Genomic DNA, 25,605 nt, shown 5'->3' on the forward strand with positions numbered 1-25,605 from the left:
TGTTCATAAAATGTTGGCCCACGTGTTGATGAAAATTCCTCACCGCGTCGCCCAAGCATCCACTTTTCACTTCCAACGGGGTTGAACTCGCAAAATAGTGGTAGGATGGACTGGGATCCCTTCGTTGCACCTTTTTGCCGCAACGGTTGCTTTGCCAGGATGGATTTTATATGACCTTATGGCGAATTGTGGGTAAAGAGGGGAAGTATCAACAGATTTGAGAAGGGGTATGGATGTCCGTTTTTTTTTTTCCCGTACCTTTCCGAAATTAGCGCACGGGAAGGGGACATACCAAACCAAACGAGTATCAGATTTGCATCCCTTTGTGCGTAATGTTAATTGCTGCATTCTTTCCGTTGGAAAGTATGGATTGTAGCGAAGCTTCCATAAATAGAGGTCCTATAGCTCAGTTGGTTAGAGCGTACGGCTAATAACCGTAAGGTCGGCGGTTCGAGACCGCCTGGGACCAAATACATGAAAACAAAAACAATATTAGGAATATTTTTTTTATATTATATGGCCTCAATATACACGTTGGAGGCGATGCTTAATATATTCATCTAACTGGTAACTCCTTTCAGACGCCTCAATTTCTCGCATCATCATCACATAAAGTGAAGATGCACTTTTTAAATCGGATGTGAAGCTGCAAATAGAAGTATCGTCTCTATATTATTTATATGCCTTCTGTCCCCTTCTTAAAATTGACTGCATTGTTTGCCCCACTCATAAATGGCGAAAGGAACCTTTCTGCAGGGTTAACACAATAATCAAGATCATGATGATGACTTTTTCATATAATGGAATGCATCCAGCTTAGGGTGAAAAAAGGAGGCCATTTTGAATCTCCGCTTTTTACTTCTTCCCCCATGGAAGGGAATATATAGGAAAGGAAATATTGAGACCCTCTCTATCCCATGTTCGATGTTGATGGATATGAATATGAACACCCTGCTCCAAGATGACGTAATTAAAAGAGACAAAAAGGAGAGAGATAAAGATAAGTAGCGTGTTTTGTTCCCACGTCGACTTAAACATCGCGATTTTATTTTAATAGGGTTTCTCCCTTGGCGTTAGGCCGCCATACCTTTTTTTCCCCTCCCCAACCGCGTTGCAAATGCGGTACAAGTAATGAAAGCGTAAAAAGGAAGAAAAAAAAAAGGAGAATGCGTGTAGGAACCACGGAAGGGATGCTTAATAAATTAAAAAGCACAAAAAGCACGTTAATATAACGATGTAGGATGCCTTCGTCTTTAACCGTATTAAAAACGTAACAACATGGAACTATATTTTATATCATTAGGGTTGCGCTTTAGGGAGCCGCGTTGCGGGATAAAAGGCATGGCTTCTTTTACGAGCACCGAGGATCGAACTCGGGATCTTTCGCGTGTGAGGCGAACGTCATAGCCACTAGACCATGCTCGCTGACATATAATATTTTCATCAAATCGGTAATAATCCAAAATCGCTGGGCTCCCGATGTTTGTGGCTACCATTTTTGTTCACACCCCCTTTTATCTTATCTTAGAAATATATTCCCGCGTTTATTTTTCCCTTTATGCTAAATGGGAATTCCCTTCTCTTAAGTTCCTATGCCTCTTCATCTTTTAATCCTCTTCATGTTTTAATCCCCTTCGATGTCGTTCTGATCATTTCTCTATGTTTCCATGTTGCCCTTCTTTCCGCTTGCCTAAGGGGCGCCTTTCGCGCAGTGCCACTCCGCAAAGTTTGACCCCATTTGATCGGGAACACAACAGGACAAGCTACTACTTAGCCCCTTAGTTGGGGTCACCAATATTTGCAAACAAATTATTCGTATTAACAAATGGGAAAAAAAAAAAAATGTTCATTTTGTCCAATTTCGCCTGAACGGTGCAGGTAAAAAAAACATAAAAAATAAAAAAAAAAAAAAAAGTTAAAACAGCTAGCAACAACTCATGTGTGCGATTGTTTTTACAAAATGGCTACCCCTTTTATGGGAACAAATTAGGAGAGGTAAACTTTTTTCCCCCCCCAGGATGACATCATCAAAAGAAAGAGCCAACCAGGTTACACATTAGTTTGTGCCACTTCGGAAGCGCCTTCCTTCGTCTTCATGAACTGTCCACTTGCACCCTTCCTCTTTATGTAAAAAACGTGAAAAAGAAACAACAGCACGTAGGAAAGAATGATCATTTGAGTAAGCACCTGGGAGTGGACATGCCCTCCGTGATACTTAATGTATTCGAAAGATTTAAAGGAAAGGAAAAAGGCAACAGATGCGAATGCGTTAATTATTCCAATCAGGACTGCAAAATTGTTTTCCCCAAAGACAGTCGACATGTACATGTACATATGGTTTGCAAAAAAACTTTGGTGAAAAAAATAAATGATCAATGATAGGTAGCCAACAAATACACTCGCCGTTTTGTAGTAAACAAACGTTAGAGAGAAAACTGAAATGCCCAGAACTAAATTGAGGCCTATAAAATTGTATATGCTTATAATGTCAGCTATTATGCCAAATGTTAAGGTGATGATAAAGCTTGATGGCAACACGAGGGAGTATATGTTTAGCGTGTCTCCAAATACGCTGTGCTCGTAAATGTCAAACAGGGAAAACATGAAATAGCAAATGCTGAACGTTATGGTGAAGAACTCGATCACGATGAATTGATAAAATGGCGACTTCACTTGGTTCTTCAGGGCGTCCAGGTGGATCTTCCCGCACAGCTGGGTGGTCGCCACGTTTTCGCTAGTTCCTTCCTCTCTCGCATCCAGCAAATTCGCAATGAAGAACGAGGGGACGATGCACACCAAGATGTACAGAGCCACCACCACGGTGATGTTGTTTTTTTCCCCTTCGAATGCGTTAAGCGCGGCCAGCAGCACGTTGCCCACGAAGAGGCTTAGCACGGCCAGGGAAGACATGGTGCTGATGAGGATGTAATTTTTGTTCTTCAAAAGATTTTTTAAGGCACTTAGTTTGCTTTCGCCTCGATGATTTGCGCTCCCCGTGGGGCCTCTCTCTCCTCCCGTGTGGCCATTTTCCCCTTCCGCTTTGCCACCTTTGCGTGCCCTTTCCCCCCGTTCCACTGGATACTTCTCGTTAACGTAGTATATGATAGGCAGGTAGGAGTTGTCCGACCCGATGCCGAAGCAGGCAAATGCGAGGTTGAATAGGAGCGAAATGGTTTGGAAGGCCCCTCGTCGAGTCCCCAAGCCATCGACGATTTCGCCATTAGTGCCAATCGGCGAGTACCCTTGCATGTAGTGCTTCGAATAGGAAAGGGCAACACTGAGGAACGTCCACCCCGCGAACAAAAAGGCGAAGGCCACGCGCGACACATACTTCTTCTTGGACAAAACATTAATCAGTATACTTCCAACAGAGCCAGAAATGAACTGAATGATTAACCCTGACACTAGCAAAAACTGAATGTAGTTTTCCTGCTCCTTGCAGACAAAGAAGTCTCCCCCCATCTGGCTACTCTCTCCTGTGCACAGCCATTCGTACGCTCTATACTTCTTAAACAAGAAGGCAATAAAAATATAATTCTGATAAACGATCGCCGTGGTTGCTATGCTGTACATGAAGAGGGGGATGGTGGCCTTCCCACTTGGCGGCCCCATTTTGTTTCTCCGCGGTGATGGGGCTGCAGTGATGGGGCTTCGCTGAAGGAGCTACAACGAACTGCAGTGAAGGAACTACGTTTGGGGGTCTTCTCACACGGTGTTATAATTAGCCCTACATAGATTCTTTCTTGGTTCTTTCTTTTCGCTCACCTTTTGCTATTCTTCGCGTGGCCCTTTTTTTGAGATAATTCCCTCCATGTATCCGCCAACTGGGCGTTTTTTCCTTTTTCCCCCTTTTTTGGGGCAACTTGGTGATTTTTTTGCCTCACCTGCAGCTGCATGCCGATCGGAGTTGTTCCCCTGGGGCACAAGGCAGTGCACGCGTGGCTGCAAGGGAAGGTACATCATTCGATTTTTTTTTTTTTTTTTTTTTTTTTTTTTTTTTTTTTTTTATTTTATTTTATTTTATTTTTTTTGGTGGGTTTCTTCCCCTTGGCGCAATGCCACCCACCTGACTGTTCGCATATCACTGCACAGTTGGGGGACCCACGGGGGAAGTCTCCGTTTTGTGGAGAGAGAGTCCCTTAATAGAGTGCCATGTGCATGGAAAGCTCCGTCGGGAGATATAACACTACATGAGTATGTCTTCCCTTAACTGTGCTTACATTTACGTGAACTTCAGTTTTGCCTGCAACATTTTCGTAACTGCGTGGTCGTCATTGTGAAAGAGGATGGTTGCCCCACTTCGCCCCACTCCTCCCCTGCACAGTGGGCCACACATCTGCGCGGCATATTTACGCCACGTCTTGTGTGCCATTTCGCATCATTTCGAGAGCGAGCAAAATGTAGAGGGAGTTCCCTCGCGGGTACCGTTGCACCCCTTGGTAGAGTAAAGAAGCAAAAGTAAGGGCGCAATCTCCACCATGTGGAAACCCCCTTTACGAAGCGGGTTAGGCGGTGGTAACGCCCGTATCGCCGTATCTCCGATAGCGCCCCTAACACGGGTAGCTACGCATGGTAGAGTCCCCTTAGCCCATTTTCGTGCATATCAGTGCGCCTGGCCCATTATGAACAACCTGAGTATGGTCCGAAAAAGACCCATGCGAGAAAAAATACACACTCTTGCGCATTGTAGGCTGGGAGAGAGAACTGTGCCCAACCTGTATGAAGCAAATGTATGGATGAGACGTATGCGGGGCAAAGCATATTTTATGAATATGTTTAAATGTGTGAAAAAGTGACGGGAGTGCAGTGGTGTACGCTTCGCCGCTGCTGCGTAACCTCGTCGTCGCATCAACCGTCAGTTGAAAAAAAACGACATTTGATCTTACACATGATACCCATGTGCACACGTGTCTGTATCCGTGCGTAGTTTCCACTCCCCTGTGAAGGGGCAACATTTTTTTCCTAAAAAGAGAAACTCCAGCTGTGCCTTCACTTCATCTGCGTAGTAAGGAAGTTAATTAACGTGATCACACCGAGGTGCAACTTCCTAGCAAGCATATTATCCCCCCATCCATGCAGAGCGAACATGCCACACCTTGACGACTGCCATCGTAGATCTGTTTTCGTACCGGATACGTCGCGCCCATCCACAGGGATATATGCACTTCTTGGGAGAGTTTGAATACGTGCCTACATACTTTGCTCTCGTCCGTTGCCTAAATGTGTGCGCACAGCGAGTGAATTGGAGTGACACCCCCACGGTATTTTTTTTTTTTTTTGCGTGCCATTTTATCCGCTCAGTGGTTTATGTTGGGTTCCCTTGGGTGTATGCACCTCAGCTAGGAGTTCCACCCCTGCGACCCCGCGCGGTTTCTTCACTTTTTCCGCTCGGCATGCACAGGCGTATGGATCAGCGTATCATCAGTCCAGTCGCCACCGCCACCCGTGGCTGCCACACGAGAACACTTCTCTATCTGGTGCGAAATTATCCTTTTTTTCGAAAACACCACAAGGCGCGCGCACAAGGGGAAACGGACGTGGGAAAATGCAGCGAGGTGAAATGAAATGCACACGGGGGGAGGGCTAAACCAATCATGCAAAGATGGTTAAACCACAAGCTTAGCGACGGGTGAAACATTCCCTCACGTGCCCACGGCGCATGGGCCGCAGCACGCTCCTCTGAACTGGCAAACGAATGGCAGCTTTTTTCACGCCCTGTGTGGGCATACACGGTGAGGAAAAAAAAAAAAAAAAAAGGCAACATAGGGGTGGAGGTGACATGAAATGGCGCCACGCTCAAGCATGACTTTCCCAAATCAGCACACAATTGGGTGCGTTATGCGCCCTTTGGCGTTTGGCCCTTCCCGTTCGGCGCGAAATTCCCGGGACTGTTCCACCTTGGAAGATTCTCACGTACATCCCGAAATGCCGCTCGTTCGTCAAACATTGAGAGTGAAAAAAAATGCGCATCAGCTCCCAAACAATATTACACTACACAGAGAAACAAAACACACCAGAGATTTTATGTATGCCTATTTTTACACGAAGAATTGTGTGCGCCCAATGGACTTCATCACATGATTTTTCCACCCTCTTTTTTCACATCATTTTTACACGCGCGCCTGTGCGGAAAGGCACACGGAAAAATACACTCCAAGAGGGTACACGCGGAAATACACTTCAGAAGGGTACACGCGGAAATACCCTCCAAAAGGGACACCCAAAGTACACCTCAAAATAAACGCCAAAATACACCCTAAAAGGTGCACCAATAAGGCAGAAGGCGAAAAGGCACACACACGCGGCAACATGAAGCCTTGGTGAACGTGCCCCCCTCGGCGATGAACAGTGGAACTGCGCGTGGGGGTCAGCCAAGTTGGTGCGGGGGAAAATGCGCTCCTGCGGTGGAGCGTTGTGCACGTATATGCTTATGTGTTTCACTTACACGCTAAATACACGCATGTATACGAGCGTGTAGGCACCCCTACGTGTCTGTAACTAATCGGCAAACCATCCGAGAAGACGCTTTTTTTTTTTTTTTTTTTCTTTTTTTTTTTGTTCACACCTACATATGCGCGCCCGCGAGTGAAAAAGCCCACCCGACGCGCTCTCCCCGGTCGAATTTCATTCCCCAAAACAATCCAAGCGTCACCCCCTACCTCCCCCGCACCGTAACTGACTCCAGCTCGACGACGTAACAAGGAAGGACACCGCAGGGAATATGAAAGATTGGCACACAGGTACGCCCGTTGGAGAGGTGTAGCGGTGTAGCGGTGTAGCGGCGAATGCCGAAATGGCGACGCGGCATAGTAGCCAGACGTGGCGAAGACGGCGGTCGCGCCGGAACCGCGTCATCGCTGCGGAGGGATGACTAGAACATTGCTCTTCCGTTTCTTCCTTTTCACTTCGTCTACCTTCTTCCACTTCGTCCTCCTTCCACTTCATCCCCATTGCACCTCTTTTTGCTTCCCCCCCTAGATGACCACACCAGTGCATGCTTCGAAAATGAACAGAGCGGCAAGAAGTACCTAAACAGGAGCGATCAGGGGAAAGGAGGAGAGCACCACGTGTGTCGAGGGGAGGAGGCAAACCGGAGTGATCTCCCCGGACGAGGCGAATCACCCAAGATGGGCAGTGGAAAGAGTGTTATCGGCATTGGAAGTGGCATCGCCATTGGCAGTGGGAAGTGCCCGCCGAACCGAAAGAGCTTACCTGAGATGAGCAGAAGTGACAGGAATAATTATCTGGGGAGTGAAGAAAAAGAAGGAATGGTCGAAAACGAAATTCATAGGTCGTCAAGTAGATCTTATAAGATAGGTAACCTAGTGGGGAATGGAAGCTTCGGAGTGGTGTATGAAGCGATCTGTCTGGAGACATCGGAGAAGGTAGCAATAAAGAAGGTGCTCCAAGATCCTCAGTACAAAAACAGAGAGTTAATAATAATGAAGAACCTAAATCATGTGAACATCATCTTTCTGAAGGACTACTACTACACCGAGTGTGTAAAAAAAAATGAAAAAAATGTTTTCCTCAATGTCGTCATGGAGTTTATTCCACAGACAGTACACAAATATATGAAGCACTATGCTAGGAACAACCATTCGTTACCTCTCCTTTTGGTGAAGCTGTATTCGTACCAACTCTGCAGAGCACTAGCTTATCTGCACTCTAAGCTTATTTGCCATCGAGATTTGAAGCCACAGAATCTATTAATAGAACCCAACACACACACACTTAAACTGTGTGACTTTGGCAGTGCCAAGAACTTGCTATCGGGCCAGCGAAGCGTCTCCTATATTTGCTCCAGGTTTTATCGTGCCCCGGAGCTGATGCTGGGCGCCACCAACTACACCACGCACATTGATTTGTGGTCCCTCGGTAGGGTTCTTCGAGCGGTGGGGAAAGAGGCAAGATTGAGCAGCGCAGCAGAGTTGCGTGTGCGTGTGGTGCACCGCTCCGCATCTCAAAGGGGTTCTCTCCACTTCGAATCATCCCTCTCCATTTCTCCCCCCGCCATTCCCCTCAGGCTGCATAATTGCCGAAATGATTCTAGGTTACCCTCTCTTCTCCGGCCAGTCCAGCGTCGATCAGTTAGTTAGAATCATCCAAGTCTTAGGTGAGTGATCGCAGGGGTTGTGCCACCCCCTTTTCCTTTTCTGCACCTATATGTGCGGCGTAGTAGTAAACGTAGCGCCCTACTAAAGCGAATGGTTAGCTCATTTGATCTCCCCCCCTCTGTGAAGGCACACCCACGGAGGAGCAAATGAAAGTCATGAACCCGAACTATGCAGATGTGAAGTTCCCAGATGTGAAGCCAAAAGATTTCAAAAAGGTAGCCATGATAAGAGAACCGATTGAGGGATGTCTACATCTTGGCAGCTCTGCCATGTTTTACTTCTTCCTCTTGGACACGCCACTTCGAGACGACACGTCACTTTGCCCACTTCTTCCACTTCACGTCTGCTCCTACTCAGGTCTTTCCGAAGGGAACCCCCGAAGACGCCATCAACTTCGTATCCAGCTTCCTCAAATATGAGCCCCTGAAACGGCTTAGCCCAATCGAGGTACTGCCAATGGGATGATGGGATGTGACAGCATGTGAGAGGTGGTTACCTCTGCGGAGAGGCAGGGGGGGGGGGATCCTCCGCCTCTGCTTTCGTTGTTGCGCGTCCGCACAGATGGTCCCACTGAGAGAAGACGATCTGCCATGTCTCTCCATCTTATTGTGTCCCCCCACATGCGTAACTATCAAAGCATTTAACGCTCATTGTTGTTGCTTCCTTCCCCACCCCCTCGCGCGAAGGCCCTGGCGGATCCTTTCTTCGATGACCTGAGGGACCCCTGCATTAAGTAACGCCCCGCCTCTGCGCTGTGGAGAAGAAGTGTAGAATTGTACAGGCGTAGAGTCGTCCAATCGTAGAATATAGAATCGTAGAACCGTCCAATTGTAGAATATAGAATCGTAGAACCGTCCAATCGTGTGTCACCGCGTTACCACGTCGATACCTCTTTGCTGCCTCTTTGCTGCCCCTTCGTTGCCTCTTCGCTGCGGCTTCCCTTCCTTCATTGCCTTCTCGTTTGCCTCTTTTTCTCACCCCTGTGAAGGTTACCTAAGTACATCGAGAAGCTGCCGGAGTTGTTTAACTTCACCGAAGCGGAAATCAAAGAAATGTCCGACGCCTGCAGGCGGAAGCTGACATCCAAACATAGCTACGAGGCATACGAACAGTACGTAATGAGTAAGACGAGTGACGGCTCCAGCAGGACTGACAATTTGAGCAAAGAGTCTAGTGAATCCAACATGGAGGCTAAGACCAATGGCGCGGTGAACCTCGCCTGAGGGGGGTATCCCCGCAACGTGCATTGTCGCTGTGCGTCCCTGACGAGTTGAGAAGGTTTAGAAGGCTGAGACGGTTCAGACCGTTGAGACGGTGGGGAAAACGCAACAAGCTGGATGGGGCGAAGTAGTAATTGAAGCTTCCTGCCTTCCCACGGCTGCCAGTGGGTCAGGCTCACGCGGACGCGCAGATATGTGCATACTGTCATAATAGCTACACAGGTGCAATATTTCATATGTGCGCTTCGCTCATGTCCGCATCCCCCACGCGGCGGCGCGCGCGGGACAACGCCTAAGTGTACCCCGCCGCACGCCCCCGCCAACACCTCGCCCACACGCTCAGCCCGCCCTGCCGCGCGCGCCCCTTTTTTTGTTCACGCGTTTGTTCTCCATTTTAATGACCCCCACTTCGCGCACGTCCTTCGGTTGAGTTGAATCAATCTACCCTTCCCCCGACTCCACTCCACGCGCACGCACAAACGTACGGAGCCAAACACACACACACTAGCATCTTAATGAAGGGCCTTCACACATGCAGTGCAAAGCGTTTTTGCAACACTTCACCATATGGCAGTGAATTTTTTGTGTAAAAATGGACCGCTTCGTGCGTACTTACATCATACCTGTCTCGGAAGTGTTGTAATGCTTACGCGGCGCCTGTACCTATATACTTCTCTCTCCGTGTGTGCATCAGGAAAGTGAGGCGGGGGTGGGGGGTAGGTGAGATACTGAAAGGTGCACACACGCGCATCCATATTTAGAACTATTTATTTGTGTGCATGTTTGACGCCCCCTTTTTGAAATCTCGAGGGATACGGCGTGGCTGCAGTTATCCAGATGGGAAGTTATCCTGATAGGAAGTTATCCTGATTGGAAGCTATCCACCTTTTGTCTACCTGCATATTTTTCTTCTTTTTACTCACAGGATTTTTTTTTTTTTTTTGGCGGGGCCCGCATGTATAGCTTCACCTAACATGGGAAGGAAACCCACTCAGTTGCCATTTTTTTAAAGAAAAGAAACTAACAGGGGGGTACCATTACGTGGAATTGGTGAAGTTGACCGTGTTGGTGGAGATGGCCGCGGTCGGCGCATGACCCGCAGATGAGACATCAGACCCGTCTCCTACTGTTCCCGGATTGCCACAACTCCCGACAAATGGACAAAGGAGGAGGACTTAAAAAGTTGCGTTAGGGGCGAGGGACTGGGGAGCCCGTTTGTGGGCGCGCCAGCATGGCGACTTCCCGAATGAGTTGTATTCGTTACGGGGGGGGGAAGAAAAATGCAACAGGGTTGGTGGCTCGCATGGCCACATGGCCGATTGACCGCTCCACCGAGTGACCGCTCCACCGATTGACCGCTAAACGATCCGCTCCAGCTCCGTGGCGTAGCCGATGGTATTGTTCAGCACCTCAAGCGCGGGGAGGTCCTGCACATGGACCGTCTGATTATTGAAGTAAATCTTCTTATCCCGAACTTCCCAGAGCAGGTTGCATTCACCTTGACTGGTCTTGGTCTCATTATACTCTCCAATAAACTGATACAAATCCTTTTCACTGACAAATCTTAAAAGCTCACAGGCATACTCCGATGAGATACAGTTTGACGAAGCGAAGATACAGTCAGCCAATTTATACCGAATGGTATTATATAGCCTTTCAATGAAGAGAGCATATAAGTGTAGTGGTATGTCATCCTTCTTAGTAAGCACGTGGTAGAAGTATCCATCCATAATGTGTTGCTCCAGCTCAAGGACATATTTTATGTATTCATCATTTTGATCTTGAATCGAAATGATCTCTAACATCATGTGGAAGTCTCCGATTAGATTGGATGATAAGAGGTAGAGGAGATACATTCCGATGATTCCATTCTGGCTTTCACTCTTCGGAAGGATGTTCTGGTAATCGAAATAATAGAGAATTAACTGAGCCATGTAGATGGAAAAAGATTTGATGTCTCTATCGATGATGGATATGATTACTCCTTTTTCTAAAATATGTCTAGCGAGGAGTAACTCATTTGTGTTTTTCTTTCCGATGGGTACTAGGGGATCAAGCGAGGGTAAGTGAATCAGAACGAGCTTCAGTTTGTTCAGTATCTCCTTACACTTATCGATATCGCAACTTATCGGTTGAGTTAGGTCTTCCTTTATTTGGAACAATTCTCCTACGTCTCCGCTACCCATGTTCAGCTCACTCTCCGCCACGTTGTAATACACACACAGGAGCTCCTTATAGAGAGCCACGCCTTGCATCAGCTCGCTCGACATGGTTGGCGGGGGGAAGCAACATACGCAGTTATGCTGGGCGAGGCGCAATTGTGCGAATGCCTGCCCGAGTCACTCTTGGTCTGCAATGGGACGTGTTCGCTCTTTTGGTTAGCTTCTCTTCCTCTTCTCTTCTGCTTTGGGTCTCCTTTTAGCCCTTCTGTCGCGGAGTCCCTCCTAACCGAGTTTTATACACCTCTGCAGATTCTCCACTTGGGTAATTATAGTGCCCTCCGGATTAGGCGATGGAATAAATATAACTTCAGTTTTCAGCGCCGGCTGGACGAGATGGCTTGGTCGCTCGCTAGCGGTTAGCTGGCCGCGCGGTAGCAGTCATTTCATCACTCTGTAGCGGTTAGCTTTTCCACTTGTTCACTTCGCTGTTCGCGCGCTGGGCGGGGGCAAAGAGGAGGAAACGAAGCCAACAGCACACGCGATGCGCGACGGCCGCTTTGTATAGCTGATTCGGGTGATTCACGTTTCCTCACTGTTGCGTTTTTTTTCTTCTCCTTCATTTGGGGTTCATTCGTTCGTTCGTTTATTCATCCGTTTATTTATTTATTTTTTTTTTTTTTCCCCTTAAGTGCACACGGAAGGTACGACGTGCTCCTCCCCTTGCCGGGCAACACTTTTTTTTTTTTTTTTGTGAGCAGCAAAGTGGAGACTGAGCTTTGCTCAAGCGGAAGTTACACCTCGGTGGATAGGATAAGGGAGGGGGTGCTGTTCATCGTGTGGGTTCTTTGGGAAGAAGGGGGTTTTGTCTGCACTAATAATGCTCGGTTTGCATTGAACGGGTCTGCTTAGCTCGTCTGCTTAGCTTGTCTGCTTAGCTTGTCTGCTTAGCTTGTCTGGCTTCGGTACGCCCCGAGATGGAGAGCATTGCAGCAGACGGCGTTGCAGGTGGGATGGGGAGGTTGCTTGAGGAGGGTGGCGCGCGCTACGCCCTGCCCAGGGACGAAGACATCGATGAATTTCTCAGCAAAGTGAACGACGTGACAGAGAAGGTGCAAAACATTCTGAGCGGAAAAATAACCGTGGAGGAAATGCAGCAGGAGGAGAAGAAGCTCCTCTTGAAGGAGAAAGTCAGACAAATGAGAGAGGCGGAGAAGAAGGAGGAGGAGCACAAGAGGTACATCATGGGAACAAGGGGTACAGGGACGAAGGATAGCAACTATAAGTACTTTTGTTCACACTGCTTGGTCGAATTTAAGTACGTGCTGAGCAACTGCCCTAGGTGCTCAGGGGGTGTTGTAACGAAGGAAGAGCGATTGCGCGATCTGCAAGAAAAGGTCAACCAATATAAGGAGAAGAAAAAGAAAAGGGACGCCAGGAGGGCTTCCTGGAAGAAGTGGCAGAGTGAGATCAACCGGAAGGGGGAGACAAGCCGGGTGGGAACAGGCAACAGCGATGAGGAGAATGGTCCGACGAATGAAGCAGGCATCGCCAACACTATCACTGACTATGACAAGTGGAACCACTATGAACCCAGCTCGGACACCTTCGACGAAGATGAGAAAATCACCTACGTCCCGAAGCACAACAAGGATTTTAACCTCTTGGAGCAGAAACTACAGAGCGATATTGACACGAAGAACCAACACAGGAAAGTTGCTTACTCGATAAAGCTCCGAGGGAATGAATTTTTCAAAAAAAAGAAATACGTCCAAGCGATTGAATGTTACGAGGAGGCACTACAAGTGTGTAAGGATTACCTAGAGGTTTATAATAACGTGGCTCTATGTTATCTTAAAACGTATAGGTATGACCTTGCCATTGACCGCTGCAATGAGGTCATCCAATACTACGATGTTTTTAAGGAAGACTTCCGACTGAAGAAAGACACTTTATTTAAAAGCCATCTTAGGAAAGGATTGGCATGGTACAGACTCTTCCATTTCGAGGAAGCACTGACGAGCTTCAAATCCGCTTTGGAGTTTTCCCCCGGGGATGTAGAGGCCTCTGCGTACGTCGAGAAGTGTGAACGGATGGTGAGGAGGGACACTCCATCGGGGGGGACTGTCCCTCCGAACGGCATTTCCCCTCTGCCGAGAAGAAACAACTCAAATGTGAAGGAAGATACGATGGACCTTTCCCACACACTCAGTGAGCTAGCCAAAATGGATCTCACCAAAGACGGGAAAATCTTCTGGGAGACGCTCAAAGGGGTGAAAAAATCCCTCAAGAGGAGTGAAGAGGCCAAGTTAGCATTCTACTCAGATGTACACTCCATAGAGCATAGTAAAGGAGGTACTTCTAGTGGGATGGCTAACCGCAAGGGAAGGACCACCTTCCTCTCATTCTGTGCAGATAAACTGGAGGAAGTGCTTCTTTACGTGAAGAGAGCACAAAGGAGGGAAGAAGCCGCTGTCCATGGAAAAAGCCAACAAGTGGAGGGAGGCAAACTTCCCAGATACACCTCCCTCAGTGCCATCCTCCTCATCGATTTGATTACTCTCATCCTGGAATGGGATCACCGATGTGCAGACTTCTGCCTCAGCGCAGTAAACCCACTCATCACACTTTACCAGTTAAAGAGAATTAAGAAAGTCAAAGCTGCACGATTCTTTAATTCCATTGGAAGGGACACGGAAGGGAGGAAGTTATTACATGAACGGATCATACAGCAGGAGGAGCACACCCTGATGGGAATGCTCCTCACTCGAATTGGTCACCTCATCGCAGAGGAGAGAAGCCTCTACACGGAGGAGCAGCGCACAAGACTACTGTACCTAACGGAGTGCATTGAAAAACTAGAGAGCGTGCGAAGGTACGAGGTGGATCTTCGTGGGGTTATCCCACAGGGGGGGAAGACACATGGGGGGGAGCCTCCCACGACTAGGTGGACACAGAAGAGCAGAACAGGCAGGGGGAGGGATACACCGGAGAGCAAAACAAACAGTGGGAGTGACACACCGACGGAGCGAGACCCCTGGAAGGAGCTCCAAGAACGAACAGCCAGAATGTACAAACACAAGTTCGAACTAGCCAATCTGTTCGGAATCATTTCACATCTAACTCTGAAACAGGAGGGACGGGATGTCCTAGAGAAGGAATTCACGAGGGATATTCTTAATATAATAATATACACCAATGAGCTTTTTTACTCTTGCCAGGGCATGAACTGCAACTGCTTGTCTGTGTTGGTTAACCTGGTGGGGAGCCCCAGGATTAGGGACATCATCATGAGTGCCAGCTGGCCGCACATGCTGCACTTTGTGGAGAGTTTCTCCCATGAGGAGAGGCAGCTTGACAGTAGCCCTAACCGGGAGAACCCCCTTGAAAACGTCTTGTCGCTCCTCTTCAATTTAACCTGCACATGGAAGGAGCAAATTAGAGAAGGAGATGGAGCGTCCTCCCCCCCTCGAAAGAAGACTCTAATTCGGGAAGGCGCCCTGCGCCAAATGATCTTCTTCACCCGGTCAGACAACATAAGGGTAGCCGAGCTCAGCTGCTTTATACTGAGTCGATTGTACACATATGCTTACTGTGGCGTGGTGGAAATAGACCAAGGGAAGTCGGTGCCTCTCCCGCTCGGGACAGAAGAAAGGAGGTGTAAAAATGATCATTACGTACCTTCCACTCAAGAGGACACGTCCAACGAGGATCGAAACGGGCAACTGGTACATTCACTAAAGCGAAAAATCGAGAAAGAGAATGATCAGCAGATTCACCTCGATGAATACTCCTTCGATTGGATGAAGCGGTCCATCCTGTCCGAGTTAGACTCCCCACGTGGAGGTGGCTTAACAAGTGCCTGTATCAACCTACTTTGCTGCTTATCCAAGTACACAGATTTTTTGGCGAGGCTCCTCTACGGGGAGGAGAGTAACTTAGAGAGACTAACCAACCGACTGGTCTCCCTCTTCGTAGAGAACAAGAGTAACCTCCAGGGGGACAACTCCACATCCATCATGGTAAAGAACATCGCGGCGTTCTTCACACAGATGATAAAGATCCTGACCGTCAGGGAGGCTACCAATCGGGGAAGTGCCTCCGTAGTGAAATCCATCGAGAGAGTCATTCCGCATGCAGCCGAATTGGTGAATAACGGGATGTGCAGTGGTGCCACGAGCAAAGGGATCAGCTTCTTCCTCTCGTACTGCTTCGTCTACCCCCCTTTGAAGCCGGCGGTGCTCGCTGCGTTCCACGACGATGTGGGGAGACTAGGCGCGGTGCTTCGCAGCGGTAATGGGTGATGGGGTGCCTGCCCTAAACATAGTACAATTATTTTATCTTATTTTATTTTTTTTTATTTTCTCTTTTTTATAACGTGATAAATAGGCGCGTTTCTTGCCTGCACAGTGGACTTCAAAAAAAAACGGGGAAGCCAAATGGGTGAAAACACACACAAACGTACGTCCCGCCGCACCTGGGGCTACCCCGTTAGGGGAAGTTGGGGAGGGCACCGCGGCAGGTGGGACATTCCAGCTTGACATCCATCCACTGCTGCAGACATTTCTCGTGAAAGATGTGAAAACAGGGAGTGACACAGTACTTCCGATCTTTTAAGACGATATCATACATACAGATGACGCATTCGGGAATACCCGTCTCGAAATTGGGATCAATAGTCTTGTAGTAGTTATGAACATGGGGTAACAGGTCGATGTCTATGAGGTGTCTCGGTCCGTACAGCCGTTGTAGAGACATGAAAAATAGCTGCACGGCTAGGATCACGATGAGGAGGATGCTGAAGGTACTGGTGTTAGACGAATCCATCGCGCGTGCGAATACGTCTAAGTGGAAAATGCTCTGTGAATACATAAATCGGTACACTGGAAGGAAGATTCGACATAGAGAAAGAGCAAAAACGATCTTCAGATTTATTGAATTCCTTTGTCCCTTCCATATGTCGAGCAATATCTGAGGAATCCAACACATGTACAATAACAAGAGAACGTAGGGACAGACAGGAAACACGTAATAGAATGTTACTATAACTAGGAGGATACTCCCGTAATAAAACTTGTACAAGGTTCCCAATTTCCTTTGTAGCTGATCCCACCCTTCCTGTAAATCTTGCTGGTGATTCGCTTTCCAGATGATTAAAATGTATCTTAGCTCCATCAGGGTAAATAATACAAACTTGAGAAGAACCATAAATATGAAGTGCACGAGTAACAATCGGGACAACATCACTTCGTAGAGAAGAAGTAGTGACTCGAATAGGTCGATAAATGAATTTAGACAAATCGACAGCAGGGACACTTTGCTTGCGCTCCGCATGTTCTCACTGCTTCTCCCTATCTGCAGATAAAAGAGGCATAACTCGACCACGGACTTCATATTGTACAGGATGGAGAAAAACGTCACCTGCGCCGCCGCGTGCTTCTTGTCCACGTCGTTCCCCTCCAGCCGCACGAACAATCCGCAGTTGTTGGAGGAAATGTAGCCACGGTAGTGGGGGGTGGCCGTCCCGCTGCGGTCACTATCAGCTGCGTCGTGAGAAGTGTCCGCTTCGTCACGAGGAGTAGCCGCGTTCTCATGAGTGTCCGTACTCACATTTGGCGCTTCCCCCACCAGGCCTGCTGCTTTCGCACTCAGATGACGCTCATACTGATCGCGGTACCTCGCCGAAGGGTAGCCGCCAAAGGACGCCGCCTCATCCATGAGATACTTCTTCAGCAAATACAGATAAGACTCTTCTACCTCCCGCAGAGATGTCGACTCGTGCATCTCCACGTTCTGCTGAATGCCCACGTTGTAGTTACAGATGCAGTTTTTCTCCTCCTGGCAGAGCGTCAGGAAGTTGTAACCGGCACCATTAAACATGTATGTGTTGTCCCGGTTGACGTTAATCCCGGGGAGACCGAGGAAGTGGAATTTGCTCGGCTGGTTGGGCGAGCTTGGCGGGGGACCAGCACGGCGGCTGTCCTTGTAGTTACGTCCGTCTTGCCCCTCACCTTTGCTGCCTCCACCCCTCCCACCCTCCGGCTCAAAGTACAGAAACAGAAACGACTTCGTTACGTTGTAGAGGGACAGTTTCAGCGTAATCAGCTTGGCTTCGAATTCGCCTCCTCTGTGATGGCCCTTCATCTGAGTGCTCGCGGTAGTGGCGGTGTTTGCGGTATTCGCGGTAGTCGCGCCGCTTCTATCGCTCCCATGGCGCCCCCTGTCCTCTACCCGGTAGCGACCCCTAAAATTTAGGCACTGGATTAGCACGTTGTCGAATACGTCGTCCGGCGCGGACCTGTCTCCTCCTTCTCCCGGCAGCAGATTGCCATCCATGTCCGCACCAAGGCCACCTCCTCCGGCTCCTACCCCTCCTGCCCCGCCCTCGTGGCCGCTCCCCGTCGGGACTGTGCTGTTATCGGCTGTCATCAGCATCACAAAAAATAGACAAATAAAAAAGAGGAAGAGACATAACACATTGCAGGAGTCTCCCTCATTCCCCGCTTCGCTTCTGTACAAGAAAACGTCGTTTCTCTCGACCCCTTCGTCCGACTCGCCCCTCGCCGCGTTGCTGCTCATGCTTCGCCAGCCGCGTCGGTCTCTGCGCGGTGGTGGCGGGTAGCTCCTCCGTCTTTGCGCTTTACGGGTTGCTCATTCGTTTGTGCGGTGCGCCTTACGAGCCGCTCTTCCTCCCCTACCCCTTGGTGTGCCCCCCGGTGGCGCTCCCTCCGCTGCTGCCTACTGCGCAACCTCGGACATGTACAGCCTGCATGTACATGTAAGAAGCCAGCGGGGAGGGCGAGGCTTCTTCCACCGTGTGGTCAATCCGTCCTTGTGGGTTTCTTTGGCATCTTGAGGCGGTCAGTCGGCTCATAGGGCGGGCTCACAGTTTGGAGTTCGTCCAACTGGAATTCCCCTCTGCAGCTTCGTCGTTCGTTCGTTCCGTCCTTCCGTTTTTTTCTTTTTTTTTCCTTCCTAAATGATGCTGCTTAGTGGTACGTCAGTCATCTCACTCGTTTGGATTTTTTTTTTTTTTTCCTTCCCTTGGAGTATCCCTTTTTTTTTTTTTTTTTTCTTTTTTGTTTCGCAAAATTGTGCCTCCTCCTGGTCACATATAGCCTATCCATGGTTGGCAGCGTGTTTTTTTTTTTTTATTTCCCAAAGGGTCCCCCGGGGGGATGCCCTCGCCACAGTCCAATTGGCAGCGCCGTTCGAGTTGTTGCCACTTGGCGAAGCCACACGACGGTGACTTAAAGGAAATGCAGGGTGCACCTTTTTTTTTTCTTTTTGTGTGTCCTTAAAAGGGAATACACCTCAGAGAGTTGCCTTTTTCTTTAGTTTTTGTAACACAGAGAAAGGACGCCAAAAAATGGAGAAAAGTAGAGTTTACCTCCCCTGTAGTAATGTGTGCTTCACCAACTGTTCTGTGAGGGAGTCCCTTTACTGGCTGACCTAGGTTCACTTACGAGCCACTATATGCAATTGATTCCCCATCCAATGGGTAAGTACCAAAGCAAAAAGGCCCGGCTACTTTTCCGATTGGGCAAGATGATCCGACGATGAGTTAATGCTGTACCATTGTCGATGGTGCGACGACATGCAGGTGAATTAGGCTAAAGGTACACCTCCGTAGTGGCAGAATGACGAAATGGGTACGAAACGTGATAACCTCCAAATGGGCGAGTCACTCCAATGAACTCACCGAAGGGATATGACCCCCCAGAAGAATCCCCAAACCATGCCAAGTGAAGAGCGTAGTTGACACGCATTAAAAAAAAAAAGAAAAAAAAAAAGTCCTATACTGTTCTTCTCTCCTCCGTTGTGCTACTCCCCATTGGTAAAAAAAAAATGGGAAAAAGAGGTTTTCGAGTAAACGGATGGCAGAGTGGAGGATCCACCTTACAATCTCCTCAGCAGTGTTTTCTGCTTTTCCCTTCGTAGGGGAACCCCAAGAACGGACTCCAGTCTCTTCAGCTCCCATTCTGATGGGGTTATTTTTCCTCGCTCGACAGCGTAGATGTATGCTCCTGGTGGGTGTGTGTGTAAAGGGGGAGAAAATCACAGGTGAGTAAATCAGAGGTGAACAAATCACAGCTGAATACATCGTTACGTATGTGCGATGGACGTGTCTGCTTTATTCGCATGTGAGTGTCCAGTTGGGGTGACTCCATAGTGCGGACGGAGGGACTTCCCTGTCATTACCCTCATTCTGCGTCGATTTGGAGATCTGCTGGGGGTTCTCTCCCGTTTTGGGCTCCCCCGTGAAGTAAAAGTTGGTACCCCAAAAATTTCTTCGCAGACACTTGCTGAGCGTGGCGGCGCGCAGGGACCTTGAATTTCTGAGGCGTCGTGGGGGGGGAGGAGGGAAGCAAAAATGAGGCACTAAATGGGGGAGGTGCTATGGGACAGAATAGGGATGATAGGCGGTAGGTCTACTGTTGCATATGCCCTGTTGCTGATGCGAGGTGGGCACGTTGGCTCCCTTCACCACGGCGGCCTACCTGGCGAACTCGATAAACCGGCCGATGTGCTCGAAGTGAGAAAACTTCACACCCTTGTTTAGCCGCACCTGTAAGCGACTCCCGATCCGCAGGTGGCAGTGGCCCCACCACAGCCGGGTGCTGCGGTTGTAGAAGGACTTCCCTGATGGGGGAAAATAAAATAAAAAAAAATAAAATAAAAAAAAAAAAGAAAAAAAAAAGGTGTAACCTGGAACATCCCGTTGTTAACCTTTGCACCGGTATATAAGACCACGTACGGGGGAGGCGGCAAAAAAGACGTTTCGCGTACCAGCCCCTTCCCCGCTGGGCTTAGCCTAGCCCTTGTGACTTACCCATTCGTTGTCGGTATGGCGGCTGGAGAAGGGATGAAGAAGTAGGAGCGGTTACGACGGAGCAGTTACAACGGAGCACTTCCTAATCGTGACGGCTTTAAACGAGGAAAGTCGACTCGAGGCCAGTTAGCGGTCGGTTAGTGGCGAACCAGTCAACCACCAGGCGGCTCCCTAAAATGAATCCACTCGTGGGGGCACACTTCCCTCCACTGGAGAGGAAACCTTGTCATGGAGAAGTTTCGCCAAATTCAGCGCAATTCCGTCCCCCATTTTATATTATGTACACCGATCCCGGTGAGGAGTCAACATGAGGAGAGAGTCCAACAGAGTGGCGTGAAAAGGGCACGAAGGGTGTGCTGCATTGAGTAGGCAAAAAAAAAAAAAAAAAAAAAAAAAAAATTAATGCATCAGGTTCATTTTCCACTCTGATATGTACCCACCTGCGTTTCGCTTCCCCCTCTGAGCCTATTGCCCAAGCGGATTTTCCCAATCGATGGTTTTCCTTTTAAGAGGTAGACCGTTGGATCGTCCAGAGGGCGGGGGACGCACAATCGTGCGAAGCGGACGTACAACAATGCGAGGTTAACCTGTGAAACAACACATGCGTTTATACATGTAGGCACATCTGCTGATGCGAACCCCGTCCCTGCAGAGCAGACACTCCCAGAAGAAGCAAAGCAGATGAAGGAAAGAAAAAAAAAAAAAAAAAAGGAAAAAAAAATGCTCAAGCATATATACCTTCGAATAATGAGCACCAAGAAAACGTTGCGGAGTAAGCGGCCCAGTGAGTGCGGCGGGATGTGGAATGATGAAAAGGGGGTCAAGCGGGAGATCGGTCCCGGGGTGGTAACTTCGCTTGGACACACGAGGCAGCAGGTGGGGGGGAACCAACTGGATGGCCACTTAACATACCGCTCCGTTGACCGCTCGGCTGACCGCTTCGCCGATCGCTTCTCTCCCCGCCTGAATGGCCACGTGGTGGATGGAGGGGGGGAAGAGCCTTCCTGCGAGGGGTCTGCAGAACGCGCATCAGTCCCTTCGATGGGGCGCAATCCTGGACATGCGACAGACCCACACGATGAACTGATGCGCGTTCTGGCGTACGCGAGCAGCCAGGTGATCAAGAGCCTGCACCTGCGGCAACACTACATCAACAGTAAGGACTATTTCATGTCCCTCTCGCTGATATGCAACCAGCTAGCGGCACACCGATTTAAGGACCATTCATTTTGGAACACCCTGGGAGGGAAGCTAACCGCATTGTTACGCATTGAGGATGTCCACAAGACCATGTCTGTGCGATGGTTGGCATTAATCTTGAATTCTTTCGCCAGAGTTTACGTACTGAATGAGCCTCTCCTGAAAGAGGCCTCCATTTATGTCAGAAATTGCAAAGAGGAGAACCTGCATACATTTGATATTTCGCAGATAGCTAACTGTTTTGCGAAACTTAATTACGGGGATGCTAAGCTGTTCACACATATGGAGCAGCAGATCTGCGAAAGGATTGACGAATTGAGTTGCCAGTCGATTAGCAACCTATGCAATGCATACAGTAAGTTAAGTCTGGGGAGTGCAACTTTATTCTGCCGTCTAATCAAAGCAGTAGAAAAAAATCTCAACAATTTTAAAGAACAAGAAATCGCCAACATATTAAATGCGTATTCAAAATTGGGCGAAAAGAAGCACTACCATTTGTTTGTCAATTTTTTACCTCATATTTGTGCAAAATTTGACCACTTCAAACCAGTCGAAATGGTGATGATTGCTAATGCATACTCTAAGTGTAAGTTATTCGATAGGACATTTTTTTCCCTCCTGTGTAAGTACACTTCGCGGAATGCTGACCTGTTTGAACCATCCGAGTGGGCCATACTTGCTAATGTGTACGCAAACTTCAATCTGAGAGATGTAGAACTTTTTTATCTTATCAGAAAGAAGGTCAGTGATAAGGAACATTTGCTGCAACATCGAAATGTAGCCATGCTGCTACACGCCTTTGGAAAATTACAGATACGAGATGAAGCGTTTGTTATCAACTTAGTTAAAAAGAAAAAACACATAATAGACTCTCTGGACAGCCGCAATTTGACACTGTTTTACGTTTCGCTGATAAAATTGAATTTGCGCATTCCGATGGACATTTTGGCCAACTTGAAGCGAAACATTTCGAACAAGTTACACACCTTTACCGATTTGGCCCTGGTATCCATATGCTACTCGTCCATGTTCCTCTCCTACTTTGACTTGAAGCTGGTTAGCTCCATCCTGCTTCTTCTAAATGAGAGGAGAGCAAATAGCAAATCGTTTGCACACCAAATGCACGTCACTCTGTTTGTGCTACACTCCGTCTACGACTTTGGGCAGTTTTCTCCAAAATTTCTTCTTTGCTTGCATCAGCTCTTGAGCAGGGCCTACCAGCACATCGCGCAGCCCAACTATTACGACATTAACATGTCAGCTATTCAGAAGAGAATTTCTCCTTTTTTTCCCAAAAATTGCCTGAACGTTCAGACGGAAGTGCCCGTCGGCCCCTTCGTCGTGGATTTTCTGCTGACCAGGAAGCGGCCGGCGGCGCGCGCCGCGTGTTTGTAGCTTCGTGGGAGTGAGGAAGTGGCTGTGAAGAAGTGGATGTTTTGTTTCGTTTTGCTTTGTTTTGTTTTGTGTTGCAATCTTCTGTTTTCCTTTGTTTTCTACGTGTCTGTACAGGTAGCCATTTCGGTGTGCATGCATTTTTTTTTTTTTTTTGTTCATGCAGGTAGCCATTTTTCTATTCACAAATGGGTATTTTTTCCCCCTCAATTGTGCATAAATGGGTCGTTGCCCGTTCGCACATGCGTCCGCAACCCCTTGCGCCTAATTTGCCCCACTTCTCTACCGCGGCTTCAACTCGGTGAAGAAGCGTCAACAGGGCAACTGCTGCACCGGAAAACGTTCCACTTGTCGCTAAATCGGGAGCGACTTCACGAACTCGTGGATTTCCGCCCGCTCGGCCTCCTGCTGGCGCGCGAGCTCCGCGACGAGGGCGGGGTCTCGGACCTCCTCTCGCGTTTCGGGGTGCACCACGCGGAGCTTCCCCTCGCTGAGCAACTTCTTAATTTGGTTGGTGTCCAACTTAACCAAATTGGGAACCGCTCCTTCCTCATGGGAGAGGGCAATGTCCTCGGTTAAAAATGCCCTAACAAAATTGTCAAAGAAGGAGCACTCCTCCAGGTATTTCTCCTCAATGCGGGTAACTTCCTCCTGATACATGTCGGGTGGGATCTCCACTCTGTTGTCAAACTGTTCTCTCAACTGCGCAACATAGTCAACAAAAACAGGGAACATGGAATCGTCCTTGTTGTATCGTCTTAGGAAGGAGTCAGCGAAATTCTCATTGGGAAGGTTCAGCCAGTATTGCCCCCTTTCTTGTAAAACTTGAGAAATGATTTTTAAAAAGGAAAAATAGGAATCGTTTAGCTTAATATTTTTTCCCTTTAAGTAGTGAAAAAAATTGTCCAGTGCGTCAAGCGGTTTGTATTGCACAGTCGTTTTGTTTTCATCACAAGGTGGAGGCAGATAGAAGAGACAATTCACCTGGTCATTAGACAGTCTGAATAGTTTCCCTCCCTCGTAGGTACTGAGCACGTGTTGTAACATCTGCTCAGTTTGCACCGGAATGAAGGGATCACACAAAAAAATGTAATTACCCATAAGGCGAGAAAGAACTAAATTTTGATAATCCCTAAAATGTTGGAGAAGCTTCAAGTGATACTCATCTCCTTTGTGTTCATAATCTGATGGCTGAAGTTCAAGAGGTACTTCCCTCTTTGCTGTGACAAGTTGGTAATTTTTTCTCCTCCTCTGGGCAACCTCCAAATATTGGAAGCGCAAATCTTCAATGTGTGTTTTCCATTTCCACCTGAACAGTTCAGGGAAAAACTTATAACTTAATCCTGTCCTTAATAAGAAGTAAATCATATTTTCGAGGAAGATTCTCCGATTGATATCGTAGTGTTCCCACGAGGGGAGATTAATCATATAGTCATACAGTATTGGGGTGTCACTTCTTTCGTTAAACTTTGTCGTTTTTTTCATCCACTCGTTTTTTTCGATATTTTTGTTTTCCTCATCTTCCGGGGTTATTGTTTTGCTGTTCAGATTATACGTGGCGTGTTTTTCTACAAATGCTTGCCAGTAGAGGTCACTGTCAATCCATTCGTTATTATCGAGATTGCTCACTGGTGGGTTATGGAAGTTTATCCACAAGGTTTTCGCTCCGTCTATGAGGAGCTTGGCTGACGCCTTTTCGGCTTCCTGGCAGTTTTTTAGGGCCTCCTCGAACAGCTCATCCTCTTTGCTCTTCTTCCTATCCTTCGCTTCTTTTCCCTCGCTCTGGTCCAGCTCGTCCAGGACGTCCATTTGGTGGTCGTAGAACTTCTTCATGCTGCGTTGGGGAGGGGGGAGCATTCGTGTCACTCCCACACGGTGTAACTTCTACGTCGTGCAGCTTCAACATGGTGTACCCCCTACGTGGTGCAGCTTCAACACGGTGTAACTTCTACGTGGTGAATCTGCCACACGGGGCGCTGCACATTCCAACCCACTTACCACGTGAGAGCCTCCTTATTGCTGATCTTCTCTGCCCAGGCGGCCCAGTCGATCCGCCGATACTCCTCGCGCTCCTGCTTCTGTACCAGCACCTCTGCCTCGAAGAGCTTGGCGTTCAGCTCCCTCCAGTGGGACATGTCACTTTCCTTTGTTATGTAAGAGCTCAGGTCCTGCCACTTTTTCTTCAGCGCCGCCAGTGTACTAAAGCGGCTGCGCTGCCTGGGGATTGGGTGAGAAGAATGGTCAGGCAGGTGAGGTAGATCTCCCACTTGGAATGCCCCATTATATGCTCACCCTCGCAAAAACGGGAGCACACTGAGGGAACGCCTTCGCGCCCCACCTACCTACCTGCTAATAACTTTCAGAGGGGTCATTTTTCCTGGCGGGTGTAACTTTCATCAAATTTTTGTACCTGCGTCAGGAGGAAGCAGGGCACAATTGGGGCTGCCTCCTTCGGGGGGAAAATGTAACCACGGGAAGGAACTCAAACGTCTGGCAAGCAGCACAGCAGATCAGAAGAGCAGCAGTGCAATGTCGTATCACCAGGTTGACCTATTACCGGCATGGTATCATACCCCCCCTTGTGTACCAAGGGAACCAACCGCATTTCTTACGTTTCCAAAATGGGGAAAACGAAAGAGCCTTTAATGTGTTACGTCGGGATGTACATACATATTTTTTCTTTT

The 25,605-nt window shown here is 48.3% G+C and overlaps 8 protein-coding genes and 2 non-coding genes across 10 annotated transcripts; 4 read left to right on the forward strand and 6 right to left on the reverse strand.

Moving 5' to 3' along the window:
- Positions 1-395: 395 nt before the first annotated feature.
- Positions 396-469, forward strand: C922_03892. The gene has a single exon. It is a non-coding gene; the product is annotated as a tRNA-Ile (tRNA).
- Positions 470-1,352: 883 nt separating this feature from the next.
- Positions 1,353-1,425, reverse strand: C922_03893. The gene has a single exon. It is a non-coding gene; the product is annotated as a tRNA-Val (tRNA).
- Positions 1,426-2,049: 624 nt separating this feature from the next.
- C922_03894 (hypothetical protein) lies at positions 2,050-3,612 on the reverse strand (the record flags this gene model as incomplete). The annotated part of the gene is made up of 1 exon (XM_008819481.1): positions 2,050-3,612. The coding sequence occupies one exon, from the start codon at positions 3,610-3,612 to the stop codon at positions 2,050-2,052; it is 1,563 nt and encodes a 520-aa protein (XP_008817703.1).
- A 3,109-nt stretch (positions 3,613-6,721) lies between these two features.
- On the forward strand, positions 6,722-9,340 carry C922_03895 (CMGC/GSK protein kinase; the record flags this gene model as incomplete). Its single annotated transcript, XM_008819482.1, has 7 exons — positions 6,722-6,740; positions 6,979-7,878; positions 8,027-8,116; positions 8,244-8,332; positions 8,475-8,564; positions 8,804-8,850; positions 9,106-9,340. 7 exons carry the CDS (start codon positions 6,722-6,724, stop codon positions 9,338-9,340), a joined length of 1,470 nt encoding a protein of 489 aa, XP_008817704.1.
- Positions 9,341-10,695: 1,355 nt separating this feature from the next.
- Positions 10,696-11,607, reverse strand: C922_03896 (26S proteasome regulatory subunit N12; the record flags this gene model as incomplete). Its single annotated transcript, XM_008819483.1, has 1 exon — positions 10,696-11,607. The coding sequence occupies one exon, from the start codon at positions 11,605-11,607 to the stop codon at positions 10,696-10,698; it is 912 nt and encodes a 303-aa protein (XP_008817705.1).
- An 866-nt stretch (positions 11,608-12,473) lies between these two features.
- Positions 12,474-15,800, forward strand: C922_03897 (hypothetical protein; the record flags this gene model as incomplete). Its single annotated transcript, XM_008819484.1, has 1 exon — positions 12,474-15,800. The coding sequence occupies one exon, from the start codon at positions 12,474-12,476 to the stop codon at positions 15,798-15,800; it is 3,327 nt and encodes a 1,108-aa protein (XP_008817706.1).
- Positions 15,801-15,987: 187 nt separating this feature from the next.
- C922_03898 (hypothetical protein) lies at positions 15,988-18,075 on the reverse strand (the record flags this gene model as incomplete). The annotated part of the gene is made up of 1 exon (XM_008819485.1): positions 15,988-18,075. One exon carries the CDS (start codon positions 18,073-18,075, stop codon positions 15,988-15,990), a length of 2,088 nt encoding a protein of 695 aa, XP_008817707.1.
- A 1,320-nt stretch (positions 18,076-19,395) lies between these two features.
- Positions 19,396-20,599, reverse strand: C922_03899 (hypothetical protein; the record flags this gene model as incomplete). Its single annotated transcript, XM_008819486.1, has 5 exons — positions 19,396-19,523; positions 19,699-19,835; positions 19,998-20,139; positions 20,330-20,351; positions 20,552-20,599. 5 exons carry the CDS (start codon positions 20,597-20,599, stop codon positions 19,396-19,398), a joined length of 477 nt encoding a protein of 158 aa, XP_008817708.1.
- Positions 20,600-21,049: 450 nt separating this feature from the next.
- Positions 21,050-22,924, forward strand: C922_03900 (hypothetical protein; the record flags this gene model as incomplete). Its single annotated transcript, XM_008819487.1, has 1 exon — positions 21,050-22,924. The coding sequence occupies one exon, from the start codon at positions 21,050-21,052 to the stop codon at positions 22,922-22,924; it is 1,875 nt and encodes a 624-aa protein (XP_008817709.1).
- Positions 22,925-23,275: 351 nt separating this feature from the next.
- On the reverse strand, positions 23,276-25,293 carry C922_03901 (hypothetical protein; the record flags this gene model as incomplete). Its single annotated transcript, XM_008819488.1, has 3 exons — positions 23,276-24,755; positions 24,920-25,138; positions 25,268-25,293. The coding sequence occupies 3 exons, from the start codon at positions 25,291-25,293 to the stop codon at positions 23,276-23,278; spliced, it is 1,725 nt and encodes a 574-aa protein (XP_008817710.1).
- Positions 25,294-25,605: the final 312 nt, after the last annotated feature.

The sequence above is a fragment of the Plasmodium inui genome (assembly GCF_000524495.1).
Source record: "Plasmodium inui San Antonio 1 unplaced genomic scaffold supercont1.18, whole genome shotgun sequence".
NCBI lineage: Eukaryota > Apicomplexa > Aconoidasida > Haemosporida > Plasmodiidae > Plasmodium > Plasmodium inui.